The sequence below is a fragment of the Pristis pectinata genome, chromosome 2 (genome assembly GCF_009764475.1).
Source record: "Pristis pectinata isolate sPriPec2 chromosome 2, sPriPec2.1.pri, whole genome shotgun sequence".
Taxonomy (NCBI): Eukaryota; Metazoa; Chordata; class Chondrichthyes; order Rhinopristiformes; family Pristidae; genus Pristis; species Pristis pectinata.
This window is the reverse complement of record NC_067406.1, coordinates 44,650,803-44,678,295: the sequence shown is the minus strand read 5'-3', so window position 1 is coordinate 44,678,295 and position 27,493 is coordinate 44,650,803. Positions and strand designations below refer to the sequence as shown.

Here is a 27,493-nt window from a genome sequence, read left to right as displayed (position 1 = left end):
TTAGATAGATCTTAGAGCAGGATAAAATGTCGGCACAACATTGTGGGCCGAAGGGCCTGCACTGTGCTGTAATGTTCTTTGTTCTGTGGGCTAGAAGATTAAACTGAAACTGCAAGCTCTAATTTCATCTCCAATTAGATTTCACAAATACCAGGTTTACTTTATTATAGTCATGTTTATAGTCCATCCTGAGAGAAATTGATCCAAAAAAAAAGAAAAATTATTGTATGTACTTGGATGGTGGTTATAGAAGTTTCCTTCAGGCATGTGAAGGAGGAGAAAGGGAAAGAAACTGTTAGGATATGGCTTTTGAATGTAGCATGCTATTTAAAGCTTTGATAGGACTGAGACATAATACTATGGATAACCATCAAAACAAAAATATTTTCAAGAAAAATCAGTAATTTATGCACCATATTCTATAGTTTTCTGTAATCATGGGCTGAATCTCACTGGCTGTGGCTGATGGCTGAAATTGGAAGTGTCAGCATTCAGACATCTGAACTGAAGTCCCAGACTTCAGCACAAACCCTGTGTGCAAAACAGAATTAGTGGCTGAGTGTAGAACTGTGCTCCAGCGTTAGACCCATGGACATCAATGGCGAGGCCCAGGGCAACACAAAGGAAACAATCTCTCAGGCACACCATCAATCAGACTCAGCACAGGCTCAATGGAAATTCCAGGCCTGAGAAGTTGAAGCCATAAGGTAAAGTAATTTTTATTTCATTACTTTCCCTTCATTTAAAGTTTTAATTATTTTTAAGTGCTTTTACATGTTTTCAAGGGAAATCAATCCTCTGCTTCTCATTTATACAAGCTGGTGAAACTTGCATGCAGTGGTTCATCGTGGTGGACCTAGTACAGCAATATACAGCTCAAGTGACCTGAATAATAACATTCCATGTAGGAACAAGATCTTATTTATGTCCCAGAAGAGCTTATCTGGGTAGCAAAAACTTGATAGTGTACAAATAATTCAGTTGACAAACATATCTTGAGTTTGAGAACTAAGCAGGATAAGCAAATATCAATCATTCAAACTTAAAAAAAAATTAAAATTGCAATTTATATGAAATATCTTACTTTGCATCAGAAGTCTGAGAAAGTCACTGTAGTGATCCGGGAACTGATATTGCAAAATGTACATCCAGTGTTTACAGAGAACATTAAAGGCCATTTGAATTTCTTCCTCTGGTTGAAGGCCACACGACGTAAGGCCTAAATGGATCAATTCTAATAATTGTGTCCGTTTAGACATAGTTGGCTTGGTGGAATTCAACCACAACACAAGGTCAAACTGCAATATAAAAATGAAAATCAACATTTATCTTGAACAATCTTGTAGATTCCTAGCTGTTGACTGACATATAAACCCACAACTGGTTCCATATGACTATCATCCCAGTCAATATTTTCTGGGGAAAACACGTTAGCATTATACATCATGGCAAAAATCAACCCCTCCAAACTTTTCATCATGTTAAACATATAATGATTTGTATACAACTTTCATTCTTGCTGGGTCAAAATTCACTAATTTCCTTCCTGACATCATTGTGTGAGTAGCAGCATGACAAGGACTGCAGATGTTTAATGAGAGGGATGGAAAGTTGGAATTTTGCAACATAAACCAAACAAGAAGTTGTTTTCCCATCAAAGAAAGCAAAAAACAAATTGTAACTGGCAAAAGAATACAATATTATGTAAACAGAGAAAAATTGCAGAAAATTTTGGCATTAAGGAATTTGGAGGTCCTTGTACAAAAAGTTAGCACATAAGTGCAGCAGGTAATAGGGAAGGCTAACAGAATTGTGGCCTTTATTTCCAGGGGTTCGGAGTATAAAAGTAGAAAGGTCTTCTTGCAAGTGTAAGAGAGCATAACTGAGACCACTTGTACCATGAGTACCATGAACAATTTTGGTCCCCTATTTAAACATGGATATTAATGCATTGGAGGTGGTTTACAGAAAGATCACTAGAGTGATTCCAGGTATGGAAGGAATGGTTAGATAGGTTGGGACTCTACTCTTTGGAGTTTAGAAGAATAGGAGGCACTCTTTTTGAAAGATGTATGATTATTAGAGAGCTAGATAAGGTAAAGGAACGCTACTCCTTCAGTGGGAGAATCCAGAACTATTGTGCATGGTCTCAGAAAAAAAGGCACATCCAGTTAAGACTGAGATAAGGTTGCGAGTCATTGGAAATCCTTACCACAGTAACATACAAGGGAAAAGTCCTTTTACTTAAGACTGAGATGTTTAGATTTCTTATCAGTAAGGTTTCTGGGGAAAGGGCAAGAAAGTGGACTTGCAGAATGTTGGGCAGCATCTGTGGAAAGAGAAGCAGGTTTAGTGTCTGAGTCCATTCGCCATTACTGAAAATTTAACTGTTTCCCTTCCTACAGATGCTGCCTGACCTGCTGAATTGTTTCTAGCATTTTCTGTTTTTATTTCAGATTTTCAGCTTCTGCAGTTTTTTTGATTTTTCTTTGAGGAATATTGAATGGTATTGCAGGCTTGAGGGGCAGGAAGGACCTCCTTCTGTTCCAACCTTTTATGGTCTTATGGTTCATATCTAACCCATCCATCTCTGCAGTATGAATCATCCACAAGGTGTACTTCAGTAACCTATTGCAGTTACTTTGATAGCATCCACTTTTCCTCTGATTTCTATGAAAGAGCACTGCAGCTCCTTTATGTCTAAAGCACACACCACTCTCTTGTGGACGCATATTACTGTTAGGCATGAGATACAACCTTGAGTTCTATATTGTAAAAAAAAATATGAAATTTGGTGATAACACAAAATAATAAACACTTTAAATTGGAACATAGCAACTGAATTGGAGTTCCTCAACCTTAATACAGATTTGGATTCCAATGAAAGGCCAAATATAGCTGGATTATTACTAGGATATGCATAACTAGGATATGAATAACTCTTCTGTAGTACTTAAACAGAAAAAAATTACCTTTGTTAATAACATAAAGATGACGTCACCATTATCTGTGTGGAGAAATTTGACAACTTTGCTATAAAGATTGACAAATACATCTGGAGAGATATTTGGAGTGAAGTATGGTGACAAAAGATTGCAGAGTCTTCTATTCCCAAGTATCTTTTCCAATATAGCTTTGCTTTCTGTTTTAGCACAACCAAGAAAAACCTAATCATGGATAGAAAAATATTTAAAGTTACTTTTTAAACTGTTCAGAAGTCTGATATTTTATTGCTTTGATTTAATGAATTTAATGACCCAAAAATGGAGTAAACAGCATTCCAATAATTAAAAGGCTATTCTATGATTGAATTTAAAAATTGGAAATTCCAATACATATATGTGTACGATATTCAACATTAACCTTCAGGTGGTTATGAATTTATTAATCTTAACCTCTGAGCCTTTGACTTACAGGATCCTTTAAAATTCAAATGGTTGATATTATCACTAGTAATGTTATTATCCAAACAATTAATGGCTTATACCAGATCCCTTTTTCTATTTGGACAAAAGCACGAACATTTTAAATATATAGCTTACTATTTCCATTAAAAATAACATGTAGTAATTTGGTCCAATTGTATCAAGAGTAGGAAAACCTTGCAAATGTTTTTACTCTCAACCTATTTCAAGGATTACTCATGGTGACAAATGTTGTTACTTATGTGCAATTTGACAAAATGCCTGGCGCTATGAGTGATGCCATCAGGAGCAGCAACTTTCACAGGAATTTCTGTTATAACAGATTGCCTTTTCCTTTTTTCAACATTTAAGCTTTCCATTGGATAGAATGTTAATGCAGCATACCTGCAAGCATAGAAAGAAAAGGATGTCCATATATATCATAGAACAGCACAGGAAGAGGCCCTTTGGCCCACCATGTCTGTGCTGATCATGATGCCAATTTAAATTAATCCCATCTGCCTGCACATTCCCTGCTTGTTCACATGCCTGTCAAAGTGCCCCTTCAATGTTGCTTATGTATTTGCTTCCACCACTCCGCCTGGCAGTATGTTTCAGGCAGCTACCACTCTCTGTATATAAAAGCCTGCCTCGTAAATCACTTTTAAACTTTCCCCCTCTCACCTTAAATCTATGCCTTCTAGTATTTGACATTTCCACCCTGGGGAAATAAAGACTCTGACTGTCTACCCTATCTATGTCTCTCATCATTTTATATACTTCTATCAGGTCAACCCTCAACCTCCAACAGCAGAGGAAACAACTGAGGTTTGTCTAACCTATCCATATAGCTAATACACTCTAATCCAGGCAACATGCTGGTAAACCTCTTTAGTATCAATTATGGCCAATGACTAATTAAGAGTTATATTTAAAAGCTTTAAAAATAATTTAATAGAAACAATAGTATTCTTGCAACTACTCAATAAATGCACACATCTCAGTGTGTGCTGCTTGGCCAAACAGAATAACAAACAGCAGTCAGGAATTCTTCCCTGTTGCGTTGAATTTAATAATCATTGCTCACTCTCATACCAGATTCTGTTCTCCATTACCTAATTATTTTACTTGCATTAATGGTTTATTAAAATAGTGTAACCTGGGACTTGAGAAGCTGCCACTTGAAGGTCCTGGGGAGGAAATAAAATCAACTAAGCAAATATATGTGTTCTTCGAACTATATTGTGAAGATAGGAGAAGGGAAAAGAATCTTAATATAGAAAATGCTGGAAAAACTCAGCAGTCCAGGCAACATCTGTGGAAAGAGAAACAGTTAACATTTTAAGTCTAGGACTTCATCAGAACTGAGAAAGAGTCCTACACCTGAAACGTTAACTGTTTCTCTTTCTACAGATACTGCCTGATGTATTCAGTTTTCCAACATTTTCTGTTTACATTTCAGATTTCCAGCCTCTAGAGTTTTTTGATTTTCGAAAAATACCAAAATGATACCCAAACAGATTTACATTTTGTATTTGCTTGTTTTTGATACGTGTAACATCCAAAGAAAGAATAATCACACCTGCCCAAGGATTTCAATGCATGATGTAAAGAACTGTCTTGTCGGTGGATGCCGCTGAGTTTCATCACAGACAAAAGAGACAATCTCATAGAACAAGGCAATGCCCACTTTCTGATAACTTTCTGTATGATGGAGCTTGAAGGCATTCACCAAGACCCTGGAAATAATGATATGTAGAATGATGACACTCCACAGTAATGAATGTTTATTAAAATCCCTTAGAATTTAACTGGTAATAAAAACTTAAAAATGTCAAATGTTGTTTCTAATGATTGGCCAATTATTAATGAGGGGAGATATTTGCATGAACGTCATTTTGAAGAACAAAACAAGGAAGAAAACATTATTAGAAAAGGGAAGAATATAAAGAGTCACAGAGAAAGAAACAATGGCAGAAAATGAGTTCAAATTTGAAGAGCTGGTACTGATATGTGTTTAAAGTCGTGGGTTCCTTGTTTACAGATATTTCTATGATTTTATGTTTCTTCAGAATTGTCATTGTCAGATATAGATTGTAGACCTTTCAGTCGCTTAGTTTATCTATTTTTGAGTGTGAAACTGACTAAATCAACAATGGCAGGGCAGTTTCTCTTCTGGCAGTATTCAGCTATTCACATTGCATAAGTCAATGGAATTAATAATGATAACAGCAAGGATAAAATTCCTGCAGTACTTCAGATACAGTCTGACTAACAGCATGTAAAGTTGCACCAAAACTTGGAAAAACAAGAGACAGCAGATACTGCAATCTGCAGCATTTCGTTTTTTGCATAAAACTTCTGTTTTATACTCTAGACCTGTTACAATGAAGTCCAGCATTCCATTACCCTCTCTAATTACTTGCTGTACCTTATGCTAACTTCTGTGCTTATTTATGCAAATGAAACAAAAATTAGTGGTTTTATTTATAGTGAGTATATCCGTAGGTTACAGAAAGGAAAATTGGGTAGAGCAGTGGCATATGGAATTTAATCATGCTGAGTACAAAGTGATGTATTTTGAACATACACACACCATGGATGGTAGGCCCTAGAAACAGAAGGACCTTGGTGTACAAGTCCATAGATGCCTAAAGGTGGCAGCATAGGGTAAAGAAACTGATGAAGAAGGCTGCCCTTCATTAGCCAGGGCATAAAATATAAAAGCATGGAGGATATGGTACAACTTCATGAAACTTTGGTTAGGCGTATGTAGTTCTGGTTGCCACACTAGAGGCACGATGTGAATGTGCTAAACTGCAGAGGGGTTTTACCAGGATGTTGCCTGGGATGGAACTTTTCTGTAATGAGGAGAGACTGGATAGGCTGGGTTTGTTTTCCTTGGAGTGGAGGGAGCTGAAGTGGGGCTTGATAGAGGTATATAATATTATGAGGGGAATAGATAGTGTGGATAGTGAGACACTTTTCCCAATAACAGAAATGTCGAAAAATAGATGGCATAGGTTAAGGTGAGGAGAAAGAGGGTTAGAGGAGATCTGAGGAATTTTTTTAAACCTAGAGGATAGTTGCTATCTGGAACGCACTACCCGAGAAAGTGGCAGCGGCAGGTACTCTCACGACATTTATAAAGTATCTGGACTAGCATTTGAATCGCCAAGGCATAGAAGACTATGGATCAATTCCTGGTAAATGGTATTAGTAGAGATGGACACATGATTATTGCCATGGACGTGGTGGGCCGAAGGGCTTGTTTCTTTTATTACTCTTTCAAGGCATGTGGGCTTCGCAGGCTGAGCCAACATTTGATTGCCTATTGCTAATTGCCCTTGAGAAGATGGTAGTGAGCTACCTTCTTGAACTGCCGCAGTCCTTGTGGTGTGGGAAGACCCTCAATACTGTTGGGGAGGCAGTTCCAGGATCTTGTTTCTGTGCTGTATGACTCTATGGCTTTGTATAATAGAGGCCTCAGATTCCTTTGTACCACAGCATTTTGTAGTCTCTCTCAGTTTAAATAATAATTTGCCTTTTCATTCTCTCTTTACAGAAAACAGAAAACAATAATGTTGGTAGGACAGTGGATATAATGAAGGCTGGACTGCGTGGCAAAGTTCTTGTAACAGAGGGTGCAGTAGTGTAGCTCCAATAAAAGTATATCATGATTGCACTTCTGTGGTTATATTAATAAAAACCTTTACCATTATGAATCTTACTGATAACTCAAGGATGACAGAGACTCTAGCCATTTACAGCCATAACTTCAAATACTTACTCTGTGCTATTAAATGTAATTAAACTGACTTATGTCCATTAGAAATTTGAAAGACTGAAGATAGCAACAGAATCCACAGAAAATACTTCCAAATAGTGGGAAAATCTTGAACGAGCAGACATAGTCACAAGATAAGGGGTGATCATTTAAAACTGAAATGCTTAGGAGCATGTCTTTTCGCAGAAGATGGTGAATCTTAAGAATTCTCAACCATAGAGGATAGTGGAGGTTAGAGCATTGGGAGTATTTAAAGAGGTAGATACATTTTTGAAAGATCAAGGAATTGAGGGCGATGGGGAACTAGCACGGAAGTAGAAATAATCAACAATAATCATATTGAACAGCAGGTTAAATTTGAACATATTCACAAAGTGATTGAATGAAAGTAAATTTAACATTCTTGCAAATGTACAAAACACACTTTTGAGAAGAAAAAAAATTCATTATACACTTTTATTTTTGGGAACACTAACTTACGTTATGAAGTTTTCCACATATACAGCAGCTTCTGCAATATTCTGAGGAGGAGGTTGGGCAACATAGGTTTGCAACTGGTCAATGTCTTTGACCAAGGCATCAAGCTGTTGGTTCACAGCATTATCCTTGTACAATTTCTTGCACTAAAAGTTGAACAGAAATTAAATGATGTAATATCAATTATTTTTTCCAAGATGGCTTACTTAAAACTTGCAATACCTAATTTTCACATATCAGTACAATTCAGTATATGCTACTAATATGCTAGTGACATAGTAGCATAGTAGCATAGTAGCATAGTGACATTAATATGCTACTATTACTAATTATGCAGAATCTACAGCACTGAACTCAGTCCAGTTGGCCCAAGTGATCTATGTCTGTGTTCATGCCCTCTGAATCACCATTAATTTAATTCATGTAATCCTATAATTTTCGGCCTCATTTGATTGCCTCATCAACTACAAGATTTATTGTTTGAGAATGATTATAGATAACAGGTGTTAATTCTCTAATGAATTGTTATTGTATATATACACACAATAAATGATTTCTTTTTCTGTTATTTACCATATTCATTATAAAGTCATTGCACATTTTATATTTTGTTATCCACAAGTAAATCAGAAATTATCTGACATGGTGTTTACCTTTTAGCTGAGATCATTGATGGCATACGTATCCAAGGTTGGCACTCCCCTCCAAAAGAAGATTGATGAAATCACTGTTACCAGTGCTACCACTCTTACCTGATCATGAGTTCAAATCTTATTCCAGAGACTAGAGTCTAAAATCTAGGCTGACACTTATGAAGCATTAGAATATCAGAGATGTTCTATTTTGAAAGGAATTCCAATTTATCCTTTTATAGGGGAAGAAGAACAGGAAAGTGTCTTGGCTAAAATTCATCATTTAACAAACATCATTAAAACAAGGTGGTCAATGCCTTATTGCTTAGATATCTTATAACGTATAACTTGGGTGTTGTATACTCTGCATTACATCAATAACTACATTTCTAAGCTACTTAATAAGCTGTGAAATACTCTAGGGCAGGCTGAGATTGTGAAAGGAGCTACATTAAAATTTATGGTACTTGTTGTCAACATGGTATCAGCCAAAGAAATGGAGGTGAGGTGAGGTGAGGCATATGATTTAAAGTAACCAGTTTACAGTACAAAGTTAATTTACTTGATAAACAGTGGAGGCAAAACAATTATACCACATCTCTCAGTAAAATCAGGACAATTTCTCCAAAATATTCCAAAAGTTGAAGTTAATTACACACATGGGGAAAACATCAGTTACTCCCCACAGAGTGCTGCCCTGAAGTTTGATTACCAGGAGAATTAACTTATCATCACTAATCTGTCAAAATACATAGCCGTTAAAATTGCAACTTACAAATGAAAATTGTTGAAATCGTTGGCCTTTGTTCCTTACAACAGTGAAATACACCCTAGATGATAAAATCATGGAATCATAGAAAGCTTATGACTCAGAAAGAGGTTATTCGATTGATAATGTCTGTGCTGTTTGAAAAAGAGCCATCCAACCTAATCACACCTTTGCTAGGTCCATAGTGCTGAACATCAATCTCATAAAATTCTTTAAGTGACACTGAGTAGGGAAGACAACGCCAAAGAGAACATTGACAGAAACTACTCATGAGCTAATGGATATTATGCAGATTAGGTCAATTTTTCTAAATGCAAAAGCAAAATATGTGGATGACAGGAATCTGAAATAAAAACAGAAGATTTTTTAATAAGCTAACAGTCCTCTCTAAGTACTGCCCTAAAATAAACCTGGAGTGTGTATTCTAATCTCTGGAAAGGTACTTGAATCCATGATCTCCCAACTCAGTTTAGAGGGAGGGCCTGGTGAAAGAAATAGCAACTCTATCCGCTGAATTGTTGAGTATTTCCAGCATTTTCTGTTTTCATTCCAACTTACTGCACAATTTTTAGGCATTTAATTCTTTCAGGAATAAATTATTTTTGATTTTGACTGTTTTAATTATACGGCAGACAGATGGGTAAACAATTACCGACCTTCACAGAGATATTTGTTGCTCCTTGACAAGCACGATTAGAAGAGCTACCTCGGCACTCCAGTTTCATTGTGACTTGTTCCTCCCGATTGCTGTATAATTTAGGCAATGTTTCCAAAACCTCGCTGTTGAGTGCTATTTGCTGGGACTCCCATTGGGCAGCAGTTCTGAAAATAAGATTATTCCACTTGTCTCCACAACTCATGATACTAGTTTCACAAATGCGACTTTATGCCATTATTACCAATATGTTGTTTTGCATTAGAAAAATGATTTTTAGTTTATGTACAGAAATATTACAATCAAAAATGTGTGCATGAATAAGAGAAAATGCTCCTGCTGTTGGAAAGTATCATCGGAAGAGGTGGTATTCAGATTTATATATATTTAGGAGAGAATAATGGAGAGTCACAGAAATAGATAATACCTTTATGCTATATTCTATCAATCATAATTAGCTCCTAGATATAGATGTTCATGGGTATAGAACTCCCAAGGGGCACAGATCCTAGATTCCACCTCCCTCCCCTCCCCCCCCCCCCCCCCCCCCCCCCCCCCCCCAGCATCTCTGCAGTACTCATGGCTAATAAAAAAAATCAACATCATTCATGACTTCATCAGAGCTCCTTTATTTCCAGGGCAAGGACAAAAATCTAAGTGGGGGTATTTGGACAAGGAGTTTCAGGAGAGATGGGTACCAATTTGGTCACCGAAGTTTCTAGTATATTAGAACAAAATGGTAGGTTGAAAATGGTGTCAAGGACTGGTTTCTTGAGAAAAGGGCTGATGAAAACAAATTTGAAGAACTGGGGGATGGTACTTGAGGAGAAATATGAACAATGTCACTGAATATGGAACCAGGAAAATAACCAGGGTATTCAATAGTTTATTGGGAATAGGAGATAGATCTCACGGACAAAATAGTTCACAGTCCATGAGAAAGGTCTGATTTAAACAAGGAAAAAGTTATTGCTGGTAACTTACTTTGCTTGTTGTTGCAAGACGTTTAGATATCGATGAACAAGTTCGATTGCCACTTTTTTATCTGACAGGTTATTGCTGACAATATCTGGAACAGGAGCTTTCACACGTTGTAGGCGCACAGCAGGTATAGGGGCATTGTGGGCTTTCAGATCATTAAAGATCCGATCTTTAGCTAAAATGGAAAGAAAAATTACCATCAATATCATTGGTATTTGAGGATAAAATCTAAAATGATCAATTGTAATAACTGCTTACATGACTGGGGAATCACTGGCCCTTAAATTTTCTATTATTTTATACATTATGGCACTGTCTCATACATTAAAAATAGGTCCTTGCAATAGCTTCCCAAAATCTGTTTGGGGGCATTTATTTTTCCCATGTTCAAGCTAATTTTGGAATTAAGTTATCCTTTTTTGAACCTAGTTCAAGAATAAAGATGATTTCCTTTCAGGGAGGGCAATATAGAAATGTGACATTATCATATTGTACATACATTAGCATACTTTGAATATGAGTTTTTTGAGGAGGTAACTAAGAAGATTGATGTAGGAAGGGAGGTAGATGTTGTCTATGTGGACTTTAGCCAGACATTTGACAAGGTCCTACACAGTAGGCTGCACCAGAAGGTTAAGGCATATGGGATCCAAGGTGAGATGGTTGATTGGATCCAAAACTGGCTTGGTGGTAGGAGGCAGAGGGTAGTTGTGGAAGGATGCTTTATTGTTTGGAAGTCTGTGACCAGTGGTGTACTGCAGGGATTGGTGCCGGGATCTTTCTTGTTTGTGATACATACTAACAACCTGGATATGAATGCCGGAGGTATAATTAGTAAGTTTGTGGACAATAAGACAATTGGTGGTGTTGTGGATAGAGAGGAATGTTGTCTAAGGCTACAGCAGATTACAGGTCAGATTGAAAATTGGGCAGAGCATTGTCAGATGGAAATTAATCCTGACAAGTGCAAGGTGATGCATTTTGGGAAATCAATTAAGGATAGGACATGTACAGTAAATGTTACAGCATGAAAGAATGTTGATGAACAGAAGGACCTTAGGGTTCAAGGCCATAGTTCCCTGAAAATTGCCACAAAGGTAGATAGGGTGGTGAAGATTGCATATGGCAAGCTTGCCTTCATAGATCAGGGCACAGAACATAAAATTGCCATCACCATCTGAATATATAGCACTGGAACATGCCTGAAAGTGGATCAAAGTTATTAAAACCTGATGTTCTATAAGTTGCAGAAGGTGCAGAGTGAAGCTGAATCCAAAGATTCATTGTCTCTTGGAGCTCATGCTTTATACGCTCATTGTCAATATATTCTGTCCAAAGGTCCTAGGTTAAACAGAAGACAAAGTCAGGTGAAAGGAAAATTCTGTGGCTGCATACAATAATGTTATTAGTTATGTTTTAGTTCTATATTTTTATTTAGTAATTTCAACAAATTAAAATTTGGTGAGAAAATTTAACATTTACCTGCTGGTTTTGCATGACTTTTGCCAATTTATGTGCATCATATTGTACAGGTAGAGAGGGTAGATAAAGATCACTTTTTTGTAGATTGATATCCTCCAGCCAAAATGTAAAAACGTGGAAAAGCCTTCAAAATGAAGACACATGCAATAATGAAGCATCTTGTGTCTTAATACAAGGTACAATTAACTGCTTGTCAATAGATATCAATGAGTAGGTAAACATGGCAGTATTTTTGCATCAGCATCATCCCATATACAGCAGAGAGATTAATCTCCAGTGACAAGAAATCAAAATTCTTTTAATACAAGAACATAAGAAAATAGGAGCAGGCCACTCAGCCCCTCAGACCTGTTCCATCATTCCATATGGAATGGCTGATCTGTCCCAGGCCTCATGTCCTCTTCTGTGTCAGTTCCCCATAGCCCCCAGTCTTTAAATATTTATCTACTTCCTCTTTAAATACCTCGATGACCTAGCTTCCACAACCCTCAGGGGCAGAGAATTCCAGAGGTTCACCACCCACTGCGAGAAATTGCCATGCACCTCAGTTTTAAATAACCACCCCGATCTCGTAACTTCATTTAAGATTCTCCTACTAGTGAAAGCATCTCGACATTTACCCTGTTATACTTCCTCAGGATCCTTTATGTTTCAATAATATCATTCCCTATTCTTCTAAATATCAAAGAATACAAATCTAATTTTTATTTAGCCACCCATGATAGGACAATCCTTTCATTCCTGGAATTAGCTGAGTGAATATCTTTTAGAATGCCTCCAATGCCTGTGTATCTGTTTTAAATAGAGACCAAAACTGTGCATAGTACCCCAGGTGTGGTCTCACCAGTACCCTGTACAGTTGTAACAATATTTCCCTATTTCCCTATCCAATCTTCTCCTCCAAAGACATATGGGTTAGGAGTTGTGGGCATGCTATGTTGGCGCCAGAAGTGTGGTGACACTTGCGGGCTGCCCCCAGAATATTCTACACAAAGGAGCATTTCACTGTGTGTTTCGATGTACATGTGACTAATAAAGAAATCTTATATTATCTTATAAAGGCTAAATTGCCATTTGCCTTTCTAACCACTTACTGCATCTGTGATTGTTGCAAATCGTATGCAAGAACACCTAGCTTGCGTGGACTTCAGTAAGGCCTTTAACAAGGTTCCATGTGGAAGGCTGGTCCAAAAGGTTAGAGCCCAAAGGATCCAAGGCAGGTTGGTGAATTGGATCCAAAGCTGGCTTGGTAATAGGAGACAGTGGGTGAAGGTGGAAGGTTGCTTTTGTGATTGAAAGCATGTGAAGAGTGATGTACCTCCAAGATTGGGGCTAGAACCAGTCTTCTTTGTTGTACACATTAATGACTTGGATTGTGAATGTAGGAGGTACGATTAGTAAGTTTGCAGATAACATGAAAATTGGTGGTGGTGTCGAAAGTGAGAAAGGCATTCCTGGGCTACAGAATGATATAGGTAAGCTATTAAGCTGGGAAGAGCAATGGCAAATGGAATTTAATCCTGATAAGTATGAACTGATGTATTTGGGAGATGTATTAGAGATGGGGCATACACCACGAATGGTAGGGTCCTTGGGAGTATTGAGGAACAGAGGGACCTCGATGTATATCCCTAGATCCCTAAAGGTGGCAGCACAGATAAGGTGGTGAAGGCAAATGGGATGCTGCCCTTCATTAGCTAGGGCATAGAATATAACAGCATGGAGGTCATGCTCAATTTTGCTCAAAAAACTGGAATCTACGAGAACTTGAATCACTAAGGCAGAGAAGGCCAAGGACCAAGGGTTTGTACATGGGATTAGTATAGTTAAGTACTTGATGGTCGCCATGGACATGGTGGGTTGAAGGGTCTCTTTCTCTGCTGCACGATTCTACGATTAGTTAATAGTTGCTCTCCATTTATTTCTCTTTGTATCCTCTGTCCACCTCACAGAATAATTTTGCATCAAGTTTTGTATCATCAGTAAATTTGTAAACATTGCAAGCAGTTCCTTCATCTGAGTCATTGAAGATAAATGCAACTAACCCAGGTCAACTCCCTGTCCTTCTTATGTTGTCTCTGGTCCTGTGGGTTCTGAGGTGATTGATATGGGAACATGGACGTGGCCAGACAGGATAATTGAATGGGTCGCAGACAAATCTGCTGGAGGAACTCAGCGGGTCGAGCAACATCTGTGGGAGGAAAGGAATTGTTGATGTTTTGGGTTGAAACCCTGCATCAGGACTCAATTGGATGGGCAATCTGTAAAATGTTATGCTCCTTACACAATTTATGCTGGGTTTCTGTGTATTCCTGATGCATGGACTTAAAACTTTATCAGAAATTCCCATGAGTTTGTGGTGATGCTGCACTTTTCAAGAAGGCTTTGAGAAGATCATTGAACATTACCTCTGTCATCCAGTAATCTCCTTGTGTGACCAAGCTCAGAACAGTGTGTCTTTTTTGGGAGTCTGGTGTTGGTCATGGGAAAGACATGGCCTGTGCAACAGAGCTGACTGAATCCTTGTGGCACCCCACAAGTTGCAATTTGCTAATCTGAAAATGACCCTTCTTCTTCTCTCTTGTATTCTATCCTTTAACCAACTTTCTACACATAAACCCAAACCACGTTTGCCTTTACTAGTAAAAAAAATTGTTTTAAGCAGCTTATCAAAGGGCTTTTGTGGTTTCCCGTTACCCATTTTGTCAACCACATTCTCAAAAAATTCTGATAAATTTCTCAAACACTACTTCCTTTTCATTAAAATACATTTCATAAACAATGGACTCCAGTATTTTCCAAACAATTGTTGTCGGCTTATGGCCCTATAATTTCTTGCTTTCCCTTTTCTTCCTTTTGTTTTAAATAATACAATAATAGATTTCAGATATTATAATAAAGTTACTGAACTAGCAATCCAGTGACCTGAGTGAATGATACGGATGAATAAGTTCAACACTTATTACAGGAGCTGATTAAGTAATTGAATTTATTACATTTGGAATTAAAAAGCAAGTGTCAAAGATGCTGACAACAAGAATATAGGATTGTTTTAAAACACTATGGTTCTCTAATCTCATTTAGGCCCTACCAGACTTGGCCTATGCGCAATTCCAAACTCACAGCAATGTGATTGTCTCTTAATGGCCGAGCAGGTCAAAGGCAATTAGTAAGGCCAATAAGTGCTGACCTTACCAGCAACACCCTCTTAGGTGAATGAATAATTTTAATAGTAAAGTGACTTCTTACCTGAGCAATTCTTTGTGCAATTCTGGTGAAGTCATGGATTCAGGCCGGTGAGGTGCAGTATTCTCATCTGGTGATGAAGCATCTTCAGTACATTGTCCCTTCTTCCAGATTCTTACAGCTTTACTAGCTTCATGATGAAAATCTGCTATTTCAACAAGGCGTTTTTTCATTTCTTTCAGCAAAGCAGAGTGTGAAGTACTGTGGAAATAACGTTTTCCAATACAGCCACTCACTGGCAAACTAAAACAAGAAAATTAAACAAATATTACAATTAACATTTATTTTTGTGTGGTGTAGTCAGATGCCTGCAGCAAGAATGCACAATTCATAATGCAAAAATTAACCAAAATGTTGACTAAAATTTCTGTCCCAAGGCACTGCAGGGCCTCCGTGGTGAGCTGAATATTTCAAACAGACTGTAAGGTGGGAAGGAAATACTTAAGTATTTACTTATTTCAAAGACAATCTTTTCATCTGACCTGCACTATGTGACAATGCCAACTAAGTAACAAACCAGCGCGTAAGTAACAAAATGACTCTGGTGTGTTTCGCTCTGTCCTCAATAGGCATTTACAGATGTGATATTTGTGGAAACATTCATTCACAAGCTTTAGACTGCTGATAAATTTTTAAAAAAGTAAAAAAAAATCTTTGTTCTGTTAATGGTTGGACTAAAACATTACTATATGGGGCATACAGAATGAAGATGGTACAATCGAAAGGAAAAGTTGCGTTAATCAAATTATCACAGGTGTGATTTTTAAATTTTAAGAGAGTGCTCAGTGAGAAGCAGCTGCATTCAAGAGTTAAAAGTGCTCTAAGTGACGCCTCGCAAGGAGTCAAAGGCAGAATAAGCTGAGTGTCAGCATGGTGAGTTCTGTTTAAAGTCATTTGGAGTTAGAGAACAAGTAATGTTTAGAGTAAAAAGGATCGCTCTTGAGGCATTCGCAAATAGGATTGACCACCTGTAGGGAGAGAGACCAGCAGCTGCATTTCAGAGCTCAGGTGTGATTGGTCGGCATATAGAGGTCCTCAAGAGTACAACAGTTTACAACATTTTGCATCAAACTTTTGGGAATTTCATGCAACAACGTATATTAAATCATTTGTATGATTTGTATTTATCTTATTTTATTTGTGGTGTTTGGTCAGGTTTTAATGAATTGTTTAAAAGATTTCCAAGTTGTGCTGCTCTGTGTGCCTTTTTTGATTTTCCCCAGCCAGGTGTGTTCAGACCAAACTCAGGGACAAAAATACCACTAGAAAGAACTACCTATGATGGTTACAGGGAGGTTTCATCTGCACTGCCCACTTTTCTACAGAGATGTGTTTTGATACCTATGATTATTCCATATTTAAAAGAACATTTCATTAGAATAAAAAAACAGCAATTTAGGTAATCATACAACCTTCAAATACATAGGACTATCAACTGCATTAACTCTCCACTAAATTCATAATCTTCACTCTTATTTACAAATCTTAATGGCAATCCCCTTCAGGTCCAGATGCCAGAGTGTAGTTATGATCCTCTGCATCACATTCACTACCAAGTTTTCTGTGGCAAACTTTCTGAAGCCTACCCTCCAAGTCATTTGCCAAAAATCTCTATCATGCTTCCTGAATTTCCTACCTTCAAACGGAACCTTAAAAACTATGACAATAAAAAACTGCAGATGCTGGAAATCTGAAATAAGAACAGAAAATGTTGGAGACACTCAGCAGGTTAGGCAATACCTGTGGAAAGAGAAACAGATATCATCTCAGGTCAACCTGGTCTTCAACATTTTCTGTGTTTATTACGTAAAAACTATTCCTTTATTCATGTCTTTGGACTCTTCTAGACCCAGTATTAATGCTATTATCTTTCCATAACAAATGACCTAAGGAATTTACTATATAAAAAGATACCATAAAGAGTTGTTGTGAACATTGCATGTATTCACATGATTTGGAATGAAACTGTCAAGAACGGTTCTTAATGGATATTCCCCTTTCACAAAATGGCCTTGATGACATTGGATTTATAATCCGCAATTTCAATTGTCACCATGGTGAGATTTAATTCTATATTTCTGGCAACTCACAGGCTATTACCAGAATGGTCAGAAAGCTTCTATATTTTGATTAAAAACCTAAATGTCTCACCAACTTCAGTGGAAGAAAATCAAAAAACTGCAGATGGTGGAAGCCTGAAACAAACTGAGAAAATGCTGGAACCACTCAGCAGGTCAGGCAGCATCTGCAGAAGGAGAAACAGTTAACGTTTCGAGTCCTGGACCTGAAATTTTAACTATGAACTTGAGAATGGAATTTGACTCAAAATATTTGGAGCCTTTGCAAAAAATATGCTTGCTTAATAAAAGTGAGCTGAAAGTGCACTTCATCATTTCAATTTGCATTTACTTAATTTTTGTAAAACTTCCATGATTGTTTGAATCTAATCAAGCTTTTTACCCCTTTTCATAATAATGGAGCGACTGAAATGATAAATAGAACGTAAATTGAAAGGCCATTGAAAGTTTAAAACAAAAATGTACTCGGTTTCTCACAAGTTTATGTTGGATTTACGGTGGTCTGTTTCTCCCCTCCTGGAGTGAAGCTGAAGAACACTTATAATTCATAACTCAAAATGGGGTAAATCTGAAACTGAAAAAATAGTGACCAAAGGCACTATCAGACGCTGAAGAGGAGACAACTCTTTTTTAATGCCAGGATGCAATGACATTAATTTATTTTTAGAGGGAGCAAAGAAAACTTGTTAAAAAATAAAAAAAATTTAAGGGGATATGATATATACCTGATAAAGGTATTTGTACATACCTTTTAAAAAGTTTAAAATACTTTACATTTCTGTACAAAATTAAAATATGTTAAATAGCAAGATGCAAAATTTAAGAAAAAAGCACAAGAAATTTGGACAGCAATTTTGGAGCCTTCAATTTAAATTTGAAATATTAATATACTAATACACCAAAGAGAATACAGACAAAAAGTATCATAAATGCTGACATCAAATGCGAAAGGCAAATGTAAACAATATGCAAGTTTTACACATTTGATATTTGATAAGGTATTATTCCATAAGAAATAGCAAATCTGAAAATCAATAGTATCCAAGAAAAATGTGAAAAATGTTCAAAGTTACCCAAACTCTGGTCCAGGTCGGTGGAGGTACAGGAAAAAGAATCTCTGCCAGATTAGTGGGAGAAGCGGATGATCTGGAGGAGTAACTAAAGCTTGATGGGCCCAGCGATAGATCATAAGCCGTTGGGTGGAAGGCACCACAGGGAGCTTTAAATGGCTTTGGGCTTTCTGCAAACAAAATAAGTGAGGAGTCATGTCTCAATTATCCACATAGTTCTAAGACTTAAAATTTTTAAGTACTTTCTTAATGTTGTGCAAAAAAAAATTTGACAACTACTGAGTAAAATAACATGATACATTCACAGGAGCATAATCAAACAAAATTTGACACTAAGTCACATGAGTGAAACAGGGCAGATGACCAAAGTGGTAATCTTTAAGGAGTATTTTAAAGGAGGAAGGACAGACAAAGAGGTTGAGGAGAATTAATGAGGGAACACCAGAGCTGAAGATGCAACACCAGTCAGGAAGTGATAAAGAACTTGAAAGCTCACCGAGAAGCCAATATTAGGGTACAGTTGTCTTTCTGGATCGTGGACTGAAGGGGATTACAAAGAGAGCAAAGGCCAAAATGAATTTGAAATGAAGATGCAAATATTGTAATTGAAGTGTTGCTTGGTTAATGTAGACCCAGTGAACATGCTATAAATATAAAACTGTTGGCTCCTTTTTTCCAAAACAGTCTCCACAGGCTGCTGGAACAGGACGACCTCTTGTGTTTTTGGTGGGCAGGTGGATTCATAAAGAACGGTTAAATTGGTCTTGCACTATTTTGTCTCAGATTTTTAAACTGTCATGATAAAATAATGCTGAAAACCTCAAATTAAAATGTCCAGGTTCAGAGCAGTTATAAGAAAAAGATAGCTTAACATAGACAGTTTGTTAACACCAGTCTTTGGAAGGCTATCCTATAATCCTTAGCAAGTGTACAGCCATTGACACTTCCTCTGTTTACACTGGAGCTTCTTTTGATCGATATATGCAATGTAATTCACCTTTCATACAGGGAAACCTTTCAAGAGGGATATTTCTGTTAGAAATGGACACCTATTCAGCATGACTGGTATAAAGATAGAAATCACTTTGTTTTATTGATCTCTGGATGAGAAAGAAGTTGCATCCTTAAGCTTTTGGTACTTGTGACTACAAATAGTAGATACAGATACTTGGAGTTAACTTCAATGACATAAAATAAATCCAAACCATTAAGAAATTGAAATTACTGGTTCCTACGGCAGACCTGAATTTGTAACATTTATAATTCTTTGAAGTTCTAATCAGGCCATCATGAGATCACCAATGTGGTATTTGGCAGCAGTGAGGAAAGCTAGCTGGATCTGGGGATATACAACCAGAGTGCATAAGTCTCAGGAAAGGTGTTTGTATAATGCACAAGAATGGTCACAACTGGAGCAAAAGAACTGCTGAATTAAAACCAGAAATTGCTGGAAGCATTCAGAAGATTGGGCAGGATCTATGGGGAAAGAAAGATTCAATGTTTCAATCGCAGACCTTTCATCAGAACTGGAAAATGAAGAACATTGCAGAGAGGGGGAAGGGTGGAGAGAACAGTGGGAATGTCTGTGATAGGGTGCAGATCAAAGCTGTCATTTGTAGAAGTATGATCAATGCTATGTGGCCAGAATTTTGAGCTATCGGGGCTGGTTTCATCTCCTTTTATTAGTCAATCACAGCTTGATATTACCATAGTTCGATATTCTAACTGAGTTACATTTCACAACTGCCTCAGCACTGCACATACATGAAACTATTGCACAAAATGAAAAACACCAAGAAAATAAAAAGTCAACTTAAAAATAGGTGTAAGGAATAAATGCTGTTAATAAACCTAAAATGGGTAACTTATTGGTGAAAGATGGTGAAGGAAAAACATGAAAAATCTCCAAGTCCATATAATGACCATTCTAAAAATAATAACATTTATAAGGATATGTAACTTACAGGTTTCACTGTATTTGGCATCCAAAAAAAGATGAATACCCTTACAAAGTTATCCAGAAAATTACCTTCCAGCCAAGAAAAAGTATTTCTTGATTTTCAAGCAATCATATAAATGAACCTTTAAGATCACATAGAATATGGAAGATACTTGTTAAACTAAATTATGTATAATTAGATGACATAACAATGTAATACACACCTTTAAGGCTTGATCTGGAGTAACTGAAGAATTGCTAATTAATTCAAGTTCCATATACCTACGGAGTTGGGAATCTTCTTCAAAAATTGTCTCCATATTGAATATGATCCAGGAAAACCACACCTACAAAATAAATACTTCCTTAAAAATTGGGTAAACATGCCACTAAGCAAATATTCAGACGCAGTCATTGTTTTACAAATGTCCTCTCTTTGCAAAAGTTTGCACTTTGCATTAGGTTCTTAGAGAATGACGAATGAATAAAATCCTAAAAATGGTCTAGTAGACTATTCCTGCCTGGAGACCATCAGGTTGTTTTGGTCATATAGACAAATTTAGAACTTGGGGGGGGGGGGGGGGGCGCATAGTTTCAACATAAAGGGTCAATGTTTTAGTACTGAGAGGAGCAGAAATTTCTTCACAGAGAGGATTGTGAATCTTAGAATTTTTTTTATTCTGGCCAAACAATCCATTTTGCTTAAATGGAAGGATCCAATACCCCATACTACTTTTCAATGGTTCTCTCAAACTATATCATGTTTAAACTTGGAAAAAATTAGGAGTGGTACTGTTGATCCTTCGCTTAAATTTGAGGAAGTTTGGAGTCCATTTATTCAATATTTTCACATGATATAGATCCCCTTATAATAACCTTTCAATTTAGAGGAACGGAGTTGATGACATAATATTGCTCTGTTTCTACTGAGAAATTTTAGTCCAGTTTTTTTTTGTTTTTTTATTGAATTTTTTTTAGCTTAGTTTGGTTTGATATATTGTTTATAATTTTTCTTATTGTTTTGGGTTTTTTTTCTTTTTTTATATTTTATAATAAATCTTTTTCTTTTATATTATATTCATTCACTAGCAGATCATTGGATCTACAGATTTTTTTTAATACTCTATTGTTCTTTATGATTATCCATGTCATGATTGTTCTCCTGATCTCTTTGTATTACATGTATAAACATTGATATATTAATCTGTATTAATTTGAAAACTAATAAAAAGATTGAAAAAGAAATTTTTTATTATTGTTCACAAGGAAGTGTACCAGCGCCTCTACTTCCTCAGGAAGTGAAAGAAATTTGGCATGTTCCTTTTGACCCTCACCAGTCTTTATAGATGCACCATAGAAAGCATCCTATCTGCATGCATCACGGCTTGGTATGGCAACAGCTCTGCCTAAGGCCGCAAGATACTGCAGAGAGTTGTGGACACAGTTCAGCACATCATGGAAACCAGCCTCCCCTCCATGGACTCTGTCTACACTTCTCGCTGTCTCGGTAGAGCAGCCAACATAATCAAAAACCCCACCCACCGTGGACATTCTCTCTTCTCCCCCTCCCATTGGGCAGAAGACACAAAAGCCTGAAATCATGTACCACCAGGCTCAAGGACAGCTTCTATCCTGCTGTTAAAGACTACTGAATGGTGCTGTAGTATGACCTCATTGCGGGCTGCCCCCAGAACACTCTAACATAAGATGCATTTCACTGTGTATTTCAATGTACACGTGACTAATAAGGATATCTTAATGGCCTAGCACCTAGTCTACCTGCACTTTTGCTGTAACTGTAACACTATATTCTGCATTCTGTTATTGTTTTTCCCTTGTACTACCTCAATGCACTGATGTGATGAAATGATCTGTATGGATGGCATGCAAAACAAAGTTTTTCACTGTACCTCAGTATATGTGATAATAAGAAACCAAATTATTATTTATTATTACTAAGACAATGGATGTTCAGTATGTTCAATAGTATGATTGATAACTTTAGGACACTAATGGAATCGAAGGAATTGGGGATCAATTGGTTGAGTGGACTTCAGACACAGGATCAGGCATGATCTAACAGATTTGCATATGTAGCAGGCTTGAGGGGTCCTATGGCTTACTCCTCCTCATAGTTCTTATGTTCTTAGGGCACTGTCAAACATTTTTCCCCCTCTGTCCATTCACTTCCCCACTTGCAATTTATTGCTTCTTTGTGTGTCTGCATGGATGCAAACAAGCACTCTTATTTGCACCACCTCCACATCTATTTATAAGTTAGTTAAATGGAAATGTGCATCATTTGTCCAGAAATTTTTTTGATAACTTTTAGTCTACCAATATATTTATAGTAATTCTAACAGCTTCAAATGTTGCATTTATTTAAAAGCAGCTTCCACGACACTCATATACAACTTCAGAATCAAGTGTAGTCTTTATATGAACCTAGTTTAGAGGTCTGAAGTCTGAAGATAATTGGATGAGACCATATAGCTATAATAGTTCACATTTTATCTGATACATAAGTACTTATTGATTATTATAAACCTGATACAGGTTTAAATATAAATACATAATGGAACTGGCTAGCATATAGATATGATGAATACAAAAATAAGAATTTTAACTTAAGCAGCTAAACTTTGGTCTGTCCCTAATTTCATGACTATTGATGCTGGGCTAGGGCATGTAAGAGGGTTTGATTCTGAGCAGTCAAAATTGTCACCTTTGCCTTAAGTAATCAGGCAATCCTAATTATAATGAGGTACTCACTTTACAACAACATGCAAATATTCAAAACACTCCTAGAAAGTGAAACATAGGTGGAGTTTTTAAATGAGTGACCATAAGACATAGGAGCGGACTTAGGCCATTCAGCCCATCAAGTCTGCTCCACCATTCGATCATGGCTGATTTGTTTTTGCCTCTCAACCCCATTCTCCTGCCTTCTCCCCTTAACCTTTCACACCTTTACTAATCAAGAACCTATCAACCTCCGCTTTAAATATACCCAATGTCTTTGCCTCCACAGTCGCGACTGTGGCAATGAATTCCACAGATTCACTACCCTATGGCTAAAGAAGTTCCTCCTCATCTCAGTTCTAAAGGGATGTCTTTTTATTCTGAGGCTGTGCCCTCTGGTCCTAGACTCTCCCACTATTGGAAACATCCTCTCCACGTCCACTTTATCCAGGTCTTTCAATATTCGGTAGGTTTCAATGAGATCCCCCCTCATTCTTTTAAACTCCAGCAAGTACAGGCCCAGAGCCATCAAATGCTCCTCATATATTAACCCTTTCATCCCTGGGATCATTCTCGTAAATCTCCTCTAGACTTTTTCCAGTGCCAGGACATCCTTCCTTAGGTATGGGGCCCAAAACTGCTCACAATACTCCAAATGTGGTCTGACCAACGCCTTATAAAGCCTCAACATTACATCCTTGCTTTTATATTCTAGTCCTCTCAAAATGAATGCTAACACTGCAGTGCTGAGCTCCCATGAGTGATAAATTTATGGATTTATTAAAAGCATACATTAAATATATACCTCAGTTGCAGTAGCATTGCCTTCAATGAATGATGGTGTTATGTTGCCAGCTAACATCCAGCTCATGAATGAAGTCAATAGCCCACGATCACTATGATATCCAAGAGCATTCTAAATGTTTGGCAAAAGGAAAATCGCTCTTAGGGTACTTCCAATAAAAAATTACACCACACATCTGGAATAACAGAACTTGTTTGTAGCAAGTTTTACTAACATTATACATTTTTAAAAGGGGAAATTTATTAAATTAGTATTCCCAAATCAAAGATCCATTTTTAACAAACTTGTGCATACTTTTCCAATGTAAATTCTGATGTTAATATTTTAAAATTAAACCTCTTTAACAGATGGTTGAAAGTTTCAATAAATAGTCAATGACGAAAAATTGTTCTAACTACAGTTGGCTGCTGTTCTATTTTTTGCATGAAACAGAATGCAAGTTTCATTTTGGCTGAATCAATTCTAATTTAGGTTACTTTGTATTTGAAAATGTAATTTCTGTGAGATACCTTGTGTTGTTGGTAAAGTGACTTTTGCAAACAGTCTTCCTGCTGGTAAAGAAATGCAGTCTTACAAAGATTATCCATTAGAAACAAAACATTTTTATCTCTGTGCCACAGATGCTGATTTGTCAAGGCTTGAATCCAGAATTCCAAAACGACACCAGTTCCCACTCTGCCAGGTTTACTGCTTTCGACGATATGAGTCTGTGAAGGTGAGCATTGTTTAATTTCTTAAGAGTATTATATCAACTCAGACTATGTTTATCTGAATATAGTCTGTAAGGAAAAAAAAGTATTTTACATGCTGAACACTGTGTATTCTTAAATACACAATCTTAACCTTTTGGTAATATAGAACCAAACATCCATAGAGACTTTAAATATTGCACTTCAAACCACCTTTGGAGAATTCTTCAAAAACCCAAAATGTTAATGTTAATATTAAACAGTTCAGAAAGTGAACTGAAAATTCTTTGCTGTGGAACTATGATTTTATGAGCTGCCCGAGAAAGTTTTAATGGGAATGCTTTAAAACCCTCTGTGTGTCAGACAGACATATATGGGTACTTATAGTGATGTCAATTGGACTATAATACCCGTTTAACATCACATGTGCAATTTTCTCCCATGTTTTCAAGTTTACTAGGAGCACAGGCCAAGCTGCATACAGAAGCCTTAACTGGAGCATTATCATTAGTTTCTGTGTTATTTAAAGGGCACATTTCTACAGGGCAACTGCCACACAGCTCACAAGTGAGCCCATGGTTTGTTCTTCCTTAAGCCGCTCTCACCTCCTGACAGTAATGCCTGCCCCCCACACCCCTTACTCCCTTCCAATATTCTCCAAGCCCTCCAAGAACTTGCACACCTTTTCAGGATCGCTCCACTCCATCCTAATCTCCTCCCTAATCCATTCCAATTCATTCTCTGTCCCTTTGTGTGAGAGTACTCATTCAAGGCCTGGCGTTGCCAGCTCTAATGCGCAAAATACTTTGAGGTCTCTCCAATCTTCAATGCCCCTGTAATGCATGACTGAAGAATTGCCAGCCCAATATTTTTTTTAAATTATAAGGTCCAGCAGGTAGATCTAATTAAAGGTAGGAGATGGAGAGAAACTAATAACCATCTAGGTTAAATAAAGTAACTTCATGCGTGAGAAAAGCTAGAAGAAAAGAAAGTTTTATCTTAAGTTGTCCAATCTATAATTTATTTTCTACTTTAAGAGTTTAACACTAATGAGACTTACTGAATCCATGATATAAATCTATATAAACAGTTAATCTTTGCAAAAAATTGTTGCCTCAGTTGATTTAACATCACAAAATATGAGAAAATGGGTCTTCCTTTGTAAAATTAATCATATAAAAGATTTGTTTTTGGTTCCCAAATTGAAAAAACAAAAGTTTGGCAATACCTGGATGAGATGGTCAAAAGATTACAAAGAGCAAGATACTTATTTTTAGTTAAAGTGCTGCTAATGGTGAGTAAAATTTAAAAATAATGTACTTGGATCTACCAGGAAGCAGATAATTTAAGTGGAGAAGAACACTATTGGAAAGGCTGATCTACAGGAAACACTCAGGAAATCAACCTGTGTCAGTGGGTATGGGGAGGTAGACAGAGAAAGAATTAACATTTTAGGTTAATGTTCTGATGAAGGGTCGATGTTAGTCTTGTTTCCCTCTCTCTCCTCAGATAACCCCTGACCACTGAGTGTTGCCAGCATTTTCTAGTTTTATTTCAGATTTGCAGTATTTTACTTGTGCACAGAGTTGAATGCCCCAGGGTGGCAACTTGAAATCTTGAAAGAGGGAGATATGCCAAACACTACCACAACTGGGATGGTGGGTTAACAGATCGAGGAATAATTTGTGCAAACTAGCAGCTTATCTGTAAGTTAATCAGTAAGTATAGTACTTTACAATATAGTACTTTTATCCAACTCTATTCATAGTCAACAATACAGGAATGCAATCACAAAATAGGCAAGCCAATTTATGTAATCTTGGCTGTATTACTGCAATGTTAAGTAGAGCAAAGAAGCATAATGTAACATCTTTTGCGCCTCACTTAAAAGAAGAACCTGCACATCACCACAGAAACAGGACTTCAAAATGCATTTAACTGCTCATGAAATGACATGGGACATCCAGAGGCAATGAAAGGCATCACATAATTGCGAGCTTGTTTCTCTTTAGTATGATTATATTGTTTAACTTGATTATGTGTTTTCAATAATTTTCACTAGCATGTTTTTCTATATAAGCAATGTTTCTTTTTACCTGGATCATACTGTTTAACAATTTAATGTTTTCACCATAAGTGATGCCAGTTAAATGTTGTGCTACTTTCTGGGTCATCTGCTGAGTCATTCCCTGAGGCACAACACTGTCAGTCTGAAGAAAAAGTTGTAAAGATGTTAAAAACCTGGTGGAGGAAGAAACAAATTACAGTGAGTTGTCCCCATTTTTTTAACATTAAGATACCTAATCATAATTACAACCACACATTTTACCACAAAAAAATTGACAGTAACGTCACAAAAAATATTGATGGACGAGCTAGTCATTTTTGTCTGTTGTCTTTAAATGTTCATATGCAAATATAACTCGATATGAATGACAAGGTTAATGACCAGCTGAACTTAAAAATGTTCATTATTTAAGGACATTCTATTATTCCAGATGGTGGGGTCTAAAATACATATATGCAATTTTTTTCTTTGTAAATTTACTTATTTTCTATGACATTAATCATGCCAGTGACTTGACTTATTGGAACAAACAGAGTTGAAGAAGAAAAAAGAACTCCAATATTTATGATAGTATTATTGTATTAGTTCATATTATGAAGGGTTTACTGGGGCATCAACAATTCAGGATTTCAAACAAAAAATGTAAGAATATTAGTCTCCACAATTTGT

The 27,493-nt window shown here is 36.8% G+C and overlaps 1 protein-coding gene across 2 annotated transcripts in view; it reads right to left on the bottom strand.

The window, feature by feature from the left end:
* Positions 1-27,493, bottom strand: part of epg5 (ectopic P-granules autophagy protein 5 homolog (C. elegans)) — a 102,121-nt gene that overhangs the window by 37,089 nt on the left and 37,539 nt on the right. For both annotated transcript variants that reach the window (XM_052010026.1, XM_052010025.1), the window contains exons 18-31: positions 26,853-26,997; positions 24,577-24,774; positions 24,068-24,178; positions 20,745-20,867; positions 18,585-18,751; positions 15,437-15,676; positions 12,188-12,311; positions 11,908-12,046; positions 10,709-10,880; positions 9,726-9,891; positions 7,672-7,814; positions 4,987-5,143; positions 2,973-3,167; positions 1,085-1,298 (exon numbers count right to left, since the gene is read on the bottom strand). In XM_052010026.1, the coding sequence (XP_051865986.1) occupies positions 1,085-1,298; positions 2,973-3,167; positions 4,987-5,143; positions 7,672-7,814; positions 9,726-9,891; positions 10,709-10,880; positions 11,908-12,046; positions 12,188-12,311; positions 15,437-15,676; positions 18,585-18,751; positions 20,745-20,867; positions 24,068-24,178; positions 24,577-24,774; positions 26,853-26,997 (2,294 nt within the window). The remainder of the gene's footprint in view (positions 1-1,084; positions 1,299-2,972; positions 3,168-4,986; positions 5,144-7,671; positions 7,815-9,725; positions 9,892-10,708; positions 10,881-11,907; positions 12,047-12,187; positions 12,312-15,436; positions 15,677-18,584; positions 18,752-20,744; positions 20,868-24,067; positions 24,179-24,576; positions 24,775-26,852; positions 26,998-27,493) is intronic.